This window comes from Olea europaea, unplaced genomic scaffold, assembly GCF_002742605.1.
Source record: "Olea europaea var. sylvestris unplaced genomic scaffold, O_europaea_v1 scaffold2488, whole genome shotgun sequence".
Lineage (NCBI taxonomy): Eukaryota > Viridiplantae > Streptophyta > Magnoliopsida > Lamiales > Oleaceae > Olea > Olea europaea.
The window spans coordinates 73,886-83,826 of record NW_019243107.1 but is presented as its reverse complement, the minus strand read 5'-3'; the positions used below and the strand labels follow the sequence as shown (position 1 = coordinate 83,826).

At 32.2% G+C, this 9,941-nt stretch overlaps 1 protein-coding gene across 9 annotated transcripts; it reads right to left on the bottom strand.

Moving 5' to 3' along the window:
• Positions 1-811: 811 nt before the first annotated feature.
• LOC111382391 (N-acetyltransferase 9-like protein) lies at positions 812-4,641 on the bottom strand. 9 transcript variants are annotated; one of them, XM_023006349.1, is made up of 7 exons: positions 4,555-4,641; positions 3,883-4,078; positions 3,655-3,726; positions 3,031-3,118; positions 1,938-2,070; positions 1,573-1,611; positions 812-1,096 (listed from the first exon to the last, which is right to left on the bottom strand). In XM_023006349.1, the coding sequence occupies exons 2-7, from the start codon at positions 4,055-4,057 to the stop codon at positions 1,010-1,012; spliced, it is 594 nt and encodes a 197-aa protein (XP_022862117.1). In that variant the 5' UTR covers positions 4,058-4,078; positions 4,555-4,641; the 3' UTR covers positions 812-1,009. The 9 variants fall into 9 exon arrangements, with proteins under 9 accessions (XP_022862117.1, XP_022862118.1, XP_022862124.1 ...); XM_023006350.1 differs by having other exon boundaries at positions 4,586-4,611; XM_023006356.1 differs by lacking the exon at positions 4,555-4,641 and adding an exon at positions 4,457-4,477 and having other exon boundaries at positions 3,655-3,721.
• Positions 4,642-9,941: the final 5,300 nt, after the last annotated feature.

Below are 9,941 nucleotides of genomic sequence, written 5' to 3'. Positions count from 1 at the left end.
AAACTTCAACGCTACCGGACTTATTTCAGGTTTAAACATCTCTTCAGAATATTCAAATAATCATATGACCATCTTTCCCGTCATTTGGCCGTTATACACGTAATCACTGTTCAATTATGCTCGGCAAGCTGGTTCAGTTTTGGGAAATCTATTTCAAATTCTTTTGACATCACCTCCAAGTCTTCAAACAATGGGAAAATGGATCTGCTGTATTAAAAGCATATAATTGAAGAAGGAACGATGGTGTTGGATTTTATATGCAATAATAGAGAAGTGAAAGAGTGGAAATCAACACAATTTTAGCCCAAACTCATACAAGATTTTAGGACCTGTACAAGAAAACACTCCTGTACCGTGCTGCGCGGGCAACATCGTTCTAGCAAACAGACAGTAAATTAACACCTGCAAGGATGCCTCCGCTTTGCTCCAACATCGGCCAATTTATTCCAGTAAACATGTGTTTCATTCCATATGAGCCACAAACGCAACACATGGCATAAAGGGGCCTATGCCTAATATATGAATTTGTATAGAATTGTTGAAATGTATATGTTTACTTAAGTATGAGTCAGGTCACGGCTAAAATGACCACCGTTAAAGTTCATTGGGTTATCCTGCGGGTTGGCAGGAGGGGGGATTGAAATATTGGGCTCAACTGTATCACACGAATATCTTACATTCCTAGGGTTCAAAAAGTCTCTAAGAACATGAACCAACTTTTCCAGAAAAAAAATCCTACCGATTGTTCAGCCAAAAAGTAGCATCCGATATCCAATCAATGCAAAATGATTGAAGAAATAAACAAACAAGGGATCTCTTCTACAGGATTTCAAACTACTACATTTGACAGCCATTTCCTGTCAATAGCAAATGCTCAAGCAAGAAGAAATATAACAATCTCGAACAATTCTACAATTAGGACATCGACCATAGGCCTCATAAATCAGGGAATCTAAAAACTGAAACATATATCTTATTTAGAATGTATAATTCACCACAAGATAGATTTTCATGGCCATGAATTTGTAACCATATTACCAATTAATTGATGCAGTTTCTCACATGTAGATTCTGTTATTGGTAATTCCAATGTAACCTGTACAAATCAGAAGAATATAATTAGAAATGAAAAAGATTAACTGACTAAATGCAAAATCTCATAACATAGATTTCTTCTTACAAAAAGTTGACTTGGGTAGTTCAGCCGTCTTAGTGCGGATTATCAATGATCCTTTTTACTAAATTTTGGTGCAATAAGCAATAAAAAAGGACATAACTGACAACATCAAGCTGTCGAAAACAGTTTACTGGATGGGATCGACTGCTATATTTTTAATGGGTTTATAAAGTGGTTCAGGGCTTCTCTTCAGCAGTTTAAGAAGGGCAACAATTTGATAAGTGAACAAACCATATGAATCTAACTCACAAGCAAAACTGAAGTACCAACCCTCTAAGTGACTAGTAAGTCCTCTTAGAATGATATATTCATCTTCTTGAGGATTAATTGCAGGCCTTGAAAACAAACTTTATTCATTTGTTGTACTGGTGATGTGAAAGGCGATGTAAGCTCACCTCTTTGAAGATCTCACTGTAAGAAATCTTCTGAAAGCCCTGCAGAAGCATATGAAGTCTATAGTTAAGCTTTGACATTCAAATTAAATCATGAGGAAACAAATATGCACGCATGTTCTTTATACAAAAAATAAGAAAAAAGTGTAAAAGTGAAAATAAGTTCATACATATACAGCAAAATGGCATGAACCTGTTAAAATTAGATCAAATAAATGCATAACATAAGGAAACCTTTGTTTCTAAGTGTGTCTGACTGTGAGTGTGTAAGCCTCGTGCATCCCTATGTGTATCTATTAAGTCACATGAGACCTTAAATAAGAATTTGTGTGCATTTGTACGTGCAAGAGAGAGAGAGATATATCCACCATTTTGTGGAATAGATTAAGAGAAGCTTTGTTTGATTCCCCAATTTTAGCATGAAAAGCATGGATGCCAAACTTCTCCACTGCAAATACCATCATCATCAGAACTGACTCCTGAGCAAGTCCTTTGCCACGACTATGCAAACCAAGTGTCACAAAAAGATATGAGTGAGGAAATTTGTTACGAGTAGTGACTAACAAAGTACAATGGAACACATTAACTGAGAGAAAAAAAAATAGAAAACACATCCACATACATTAGAGTACCCTTATCATTTTAAGAGCTACTACCACTGATAATAATGAGAACTATAAGCTGTTTGATTGGTGACTTAGAGAGCAGAGTGATACTGAAGCAGAATCATAACTAAGTTACGATGTTAATCCGAAAAGATACTTGAACTGCATTTATTCGACGTGTTCAAGAGATGATTAGATGTATTTGTAATTTTTTTGTGAGAAATGATGTTCAAGAGATACTAAAGAGCAAACATTTTATTTTTCACCTTGATTACTTGATAAATAAGTACTATGAAGATGATCTATTGGTGGAAGTTTCATAGATAAAGGTGAGTCAATATACCGACCCAGAGAAAAAGAATGGAGTATGGCTTTGCTGAGTTGAGTTGAGTTGAGTTGACTCCAAATTTATTGGGCATAAGGCCTAGTTTGATGTAATTGTTGTTGTTATGATGGCCTATAAATCTTGCACAACTTCCTGGAAATTCTAGCCGTCAATTTTTTCTAAAATTTATAATTCATTTAGTTCCTGGAAATTCTATCGTCAAATTTTTCTAAAATTTATAATTCATTTGGTTCAAAAATTTCTTTATTATCGTATTTCTACTGATTTGAGAAACTGCATTGGGATGAGGTAAATAACTTCCTCAAAGTAACAATTGAGGTTAGAAGATGAAATTCACTGTGATATTCTAAGTTACGAATTAGAGTTTTATTTTTATTTTTGACAGAACACTTCATTGTGTGTCATCAATATTAGCTGCACCTTTTCCTGTGAATTCCATTCCTAATAATTGAAGCCAATGGAATTTTCTAAAAGAATTTAAATGAATATCAATATTTGGAAGGGAAATACCTTTTCAGCTCAGCAATCATTATTTCAATCTCTGCCATCTGGGGATCATCCAAGTCATTCATATATATATTCACATCACCAACCATGGCTGAAAAGGAAAATTACAAATAAGAATGGCATAGGATAGGGTAGTTAAACCAAAAGCAGAAAATCTTTCTCTTCAACCCCTTTTTTTAATCTATTTTATATTTAAAATATAGTAAAAAGCCAAATTATATGTTTTCGACCCAAAGTCGTTACAGCTTGACAGCTTGAACCATGAAGAAATATGTCAAGCTTGAACCATGAAGAAATATACCCTCATTCCAGAGCTTCTGTCATTTATTTGAAAATTCTGGTCCATTTTTTGTATGGAATTCAACATCAAAAACCAGTGACTAAATATTACAAACATTCCCTCTGATCCAAATCAGAATTCAAGTGCTTTCACCAAAGTTCAAGCTATAACTTGCCATGAGGCCTTTCATTAACTAATATTTAACACAGACCAATGGCATATGAAACTCCAACGCAAGGTTAAAGTACAACTGCCTCAAGTCGAAGAATTATAGCCCACAGTAACTAATGCACCATATGTTGCACCTTGATATGACCTTCAATGTGGGGATAAAATAAGATAATGACCTTCAATGTGGGGATTTCCAGGAATGAAGTCTCCAATAACCAATTCTTTGTCCAATACTATAAAGGTCTGCTCTGCAAAAACAGAAGCCAACTCCAACAAATCATCTTCATTCTTTTCTCTGATTATGCTAAAAATTAAGACAAAATATAGTCTAAATTAAATTGAAACCCTCCAAAATTTATTAACTAATGATAAGTATTCAAAGAGTGAGGTATCATTATGCATACTGAGGGAGTCTTGTGTCCAGGAGACTTGCATGTCATATTCTTGTTCGAGTGTGAGGGGCTCGGAAGCGGTGGCTTCGAGGATGGCAGGATCTTGCATCCAATCATGGTATTTAGGCACGTGCTCCCTCATGTAAGGTACCAGTATCACCTTTTCTCCTTCCACGCTCGCCTTCATTCTATCTTTACTTCTCTATACCTGAATAAGATTTATACCACCGTAATTTCAGAATTCACATTAAACACTTAAGCTACTTGATATACATCTCGTATAAATACATATTTAGCAGTTTTGACAAGCCATCGATCGATTTAATCGCCAAAAGGAGTTGAAAAAAAGTTGAGAAGCAATGTTAATTTCTCTGAGGCTTTGCATCAAACACTTGAAGGGCATACAACCAATTCCGTAGGCAATGAACGCTATAGGAAAAAAAAAATTACTTTTATTTTTGACCTAACAGTATTATCACTTCATGCGTTAAAATCCTTTTATTTCAAACAAGTAGACAAAGAATCTGAAAAGAAGTAAGCACCACTTTTACTAAAAATTACAAAATTGTCACTAAAAATAGTTAACTTGACCAAAATACTACTTTCTGCATTCTGGGTTCCCTAAATATAATATTACTTCCATTTAAAAAAAAAAAAAGGGTAATTAGTATATAACGTTTTTACCTCTTACTATCGTTATGAAGAATGTCCATACCTTCATTTTTTGCAATTTTCATCCTTATTTTCACATTTAATTGCATAAAAGATCATTTTCTTCAATTTTTTGAATTAAAAGCTGTGAAATAACAAATGCATTATTCTATTTAAATAAAACAAAAAGTAAATGAAAGAATTAATTGTAATCACAGTCCCAAAATTTTTAAAAAAGTACAAACGAGTCCAAATAAATTGTTAAAAGAGTAATTAGCACTTAATATCCCTAACTTTCACTATTACTGTGAAAAACGTTCATACTTGTCAATTTTGGAATTTTCTCCGTTACTTATACCTTTAATTGCGCAAACCACCATTTCTATCAATTTCATCCAATTTCTCGATTATGATAGCAATTTTTTTTCTTTTACTTAAATAGGAGGGTATATATATAATTTCATAGTTTTTATTTTATTGAAAAATTGGATTAAAATGGATAGAAATGATGATTTGCACAATCAAATGTGTAATTAAAGGGTAAGAATGCTAAAAAAATAAAAGATATGAACGTTTTTTTACAACAATAGTGAAAGGCAAGGATATTATGTGTTAATTACCTTTTCTCTAATTTATTTGAGACTCATTTGCACTTTAAAAAAAAATTGGGACTATGATTGCAATTAATTTTTTTTATTTAAATGAATGATATATTCGTCATTTTGCAGTTTTTAATTATGAAAATGGATGAAAATGACATTTTGCACAATAAAATGTGGACATAATGGTGAAAATGTCAAAAAAAATGAAAGGTAAGGATATTTTCCACAATAATAGTAAAATGTGGGGACATTATGTGCTAATTAGTAATTATCCTTTTCACTCTTAATTACACATTTGATTACGCAAATCATCATTTCTATCCATTTTTATCCAATTTCTCAATATAAAATGATAAGTGCGGGTTTTTGGCATGTATTCGAACCATTAAACTTAGATATTTGTGAGTTTCATTAGTGATTTATTGCTTAATTTAATTATTTTTATTATGTAGTTGAAAACTCGACTTTGAACGATGATTGAAAGGAATTTATGCAAGAAATGAGCTAAAGATAAAGGAAAACGAAGAAGAAGACCAAAGACACAGCCGAAAACTAAATAAATTTTTTTTTAAAAGAAAGCAGATTGGGCGCCACAACACCCAGAACTGAGCAGAATCTGGGCGCCTAGGCGCCACTCGAGTATTATTAAAAAAATTTTAAACTTCAAGGACCTTTACTGCAAATTTCCGTTAGGTTATAATATTAAAACCTTAACTTTTGAAAAAAATAAAAAAAATAAAGACTTCTTCTTGAGGGCAAAAAAAAAGGCAGCCGATTTTCTTGGTTCTCTTGCTTTTCTTTTATTTTTCTTTTTCCTATTTTAAAAAAAAAAAAAAAAAAAAAAAAAAAAAAAAAAAAGAGGAGCAAGAGAGAGAGAAAAAAAAAAGCAGCCACTTCTTCTTGGAGATTTGGGGGCAGCCGATTTTCTAGGTTCTATTGCTTTTCTTTTATTTTTCTTTTTCTTCATCTTACATCTTGCTTAGATATTTTGGAGAAGATTAGAGCTTGGAGATGGTGAAATAGCATGGAAGAGGAGACCCATTTCTCAATCATTACTCTCATTATCAATAAGCTCTTCTTTTCTTTAATTTATTTTCCATTAATGAGTTATAAGAATTTGTTGGTTATTTGTGGATATTTCATGGGTAACTAAATATATTTGTAGTTGGGGATTATTTCAAACCCGAGTTACGATTCTCAATTAACTTGTACTTCATAGTTCTCTTGATTAATGTGTTTAATCCATTGTATTAATTGTTAATTTTGTTCTTCTTAATTATTTAGGTGTACAACTAAATGATTGAGTTGTTTCAATTAATGCTATTTTGGAATTTATAGTATGTAATAGTTATTTATTCTAAAGTCTTATAGCAATTACATTTCGATAGATTGTGAATAATTTTCAATTGAATGTATGTGGATTAACACTTAAGTTAATAAACAGAGCTTGCGAGTCTGCCCTTAATTCAATTTATCTCTTTTGTTGTAATGTGTTTATTAAATTAAATCTAGAGAGCTTGTTTTAGGTTGTTTAATGAATATGGTCGAGCAAAGAGCTTGTTTTATTGGACTAACATGTAAGAAGAGATTGAGATAATTGAACATGTAATTATTCTTGAATTGTTGTTAATCTTGAGAACGAAAAATCTATTGTGGTAATTGACATGAAAATCATTCTCGTGTTGACGAAATATCCCTCAATCACATTTTCTCATATTCCATCGACAACCAATTTGTTTATTTCAAATTTCAAGTCTTTTCTATTTCAAATTTATCGCTTTCCTTAGTTAAACGAACCAACCCCTCATTTAATATATTTCGCATTTAATTGTTAATATTATGTTTTTGTGCGCAATTGACATAATTAAATTAGTCATCTGCGGAAAATGAACCTCACTTGCCATATTACTACTAAGACGACACATTAGATTAAGTAAGGAAAAGTAATTGGAACGTGATTTGCAACGTATCATAAAAGTTATAAAATGATGAATATATTCTCCTATTTAATTTTTTTTTAAATAAAGAACTAATTGCAACCATAATTCAATTTTTTTTTTAAAGTACAAACAAGTTCCAAATAAATTATTAAAAAAATTTAAAAAGTTGCAAAGGAGTGCCAAATAAATTATTGAAAATTAGAAATTATAAAAAATACAAACGAGACCCCAAATAATTTATTTAAATAGAAAGATATATTCATCATTTCACATTCAGAAATTGGATGAAAATGTATAGAAATGATAGTTTGCACAATTAAGTGTGTAATTAAGGGTGAGCATGCCAAAAAATGATAGGTATAGAAATTTTTCAAAATAATAATAAAAGGTAGGGATATTATGTGCTAATTACCCTTTTCATAATTTATTTGGACTCGTCTGCACTTTTTAAAAATTTTGGGACTATAATTGTAATTAGTTCTTTCTTTTTCTTTTTGTTTTATTTAAATATAAAGATATATTCTTCATTTCACATCTTTTAATCGAGAAAATTAATGAAAATGACATTTTGTGTAATGAAAGGTGAAAAAAATGGTGAAAATGCTAAAAAATGAAATGTAGGAACATTTTTCACAATAATAATGAAAGGTAAGAAAATTATATGCTAATTATCTTACGATTTAATATAGTACCAAATCAAATAAAAATATTCAGTTAGTAGTTTTTAATGAAAATTGTTTATGTGTTTGTATTGCAGGTAAATAATTAGATGGGCTCACTGCATCTTTTAACCACTTGTACAGTTTGTGAGTTTGTGTTGTATTGCAAAGAAATTTAAAATTTTCGGCTTATTCATTGGAGGAGCAAATGGAACCCATTTCAGAGAATGTTGCATTTTGTTTCACTATGGTTTAATTCATATTATATAGGAGATAATGTCAAAAATTTTAAACTTATTCGTAATAAGTAGCATATCAGAGTAGCCTTGGAGGTTGGTGTAGCACGAAATCCATTATTACTCTATGTCACATCTTGTATCTACCAGTGCTACTCGAAATAGATCGTCTTAAGAATTTGATAAAAAGTAAATCTAACATGCACATGAGGAATGCATTGAATATCAAAAAATATTTAAATAAATATGTTCTTCATTTAATCCGGTTCAACATGAATGTCCCAATTATTGTATCGTAAAAATGGCAAGAGAAATCTTATACTGAAGGAGGAAATAATAGTTTGGAGGAAGAGAGGACAGGGATCTGTACAATGAGACTGTGGACAAGAATGTAGTGCAGCTTGGTAATGCCTCCGAGGGTATTGTGCCCCCAAGAAAGTTCAATTTTGACGATAGTCTCAACTACTCTTTTTCGACGAAACAAATGAATTTTATGACAAATTTTGGTTAAAAGTGAAATCTATTGGAAAAAATGGTTATGAAATGGGTCAACTTTGAGCCCAAATTTTAGTGGAACCCACCTTTTAATTAATACGGCTCGGCACGGCACGAGCACGAGCACGAGCACGAGCACGTGCCCGTGTCCGAGTCCGGTCCGGTCCGATTTGGTGCGGGTGTGGGTGGACCTTTGCATTATATTAACTTTTTGGACAAAATTTATTTAAAATTTTGGGCCAAATTGTAAATAATCAAATTCTTGGGTACATTATGAAATTTAAATTTTGGCTTATTCCGGGTGTTTTATTTTTTTTTTAACAGTCGTCTGTTTACCGACCAAATAGTCGACTGTTAATCGACTTAACAGACGCGATTTTTAAAAACAGCATGTCTGTTCGGATTTTGAGGTTTGTTTGAAAGGTGATAACTGTTCGAAGGCAGCAAATTCGTTTTAAGGAAACATCGGGAAGTTGGTGGGCTCGAATTACTGTTTACATCACATTGATCAATTCTTTACATTCAGGTGATTCTATCGGATTGGTTTCGAAAGAGTAACGTCAAACTCTAGAAACAACAATCTTAAAACGAATTTGCATTATTATTTTGTTTCTGTTTCTACTCTTTCTTACCATTGATCTTCTGATTGTGTTTCAGAAATGACAACTTCTGGTACCACACTCCTAAATACGACCGGGGAAAAATCAGAAAAGTTTAATGGGTCAGATTTCAAGCATTGGCAACAAAAAATGTTTTTTTATCTGACAACGTTAAATCTGGCTAAATTTCTCAAAGAAGACGCGCCTTCATATACCGAGTAAGACAGTGATGCTGAAAAATTGGTTGCGGTTGATGCATGGAAGCATTCTGATTTCTTGTGCAGAAATTATGTACTTAATGGACCTTATAACACATTATATAATGTGTATTGCAATGCTAAGTTCGCAAAAGAATTGTGGGAATCTTTGGACACAAAGTACAAAATCGAAGATACTGGCACGAAGAAATTCATTGTCGGTCGTTTTTTGGACTATAAAATGATTGACAACAAGACTGTCATATTCCAAGTTCAAGAACTTCAAATCATACTTAGCGACATCCATGCTGAAGGAATGAAACTAAGTGAATCATTCCAAGTCGCTGCATTGATTGAGAAATTACCACCTTCATGGAAGGATTTCAAGAATTACCTAAAGTACAAGCGGAAGGAAATGAAACTTGAAGATATCATTGTCCGATTGACAATAGAAGAAGACAATCGCAAAATTGAAAAAAGGAATGGTGCATCTCATTCGATGGAATCAAAAGCCAACATCGTAGAAGAAGGCTTCAAGACTAGCAAAAAGAGGAAGCACAATGGGGAAGGACAAATTGGTTCTTCAAAAACTACTAAAAAATTCAAAGGCAACTGTTACAATTGTGGCAAGGTAGGACATCGATCCAAGGATTGTCGAAAGCCAAAAAATGTGAAGGGAAAAACTAACCAGG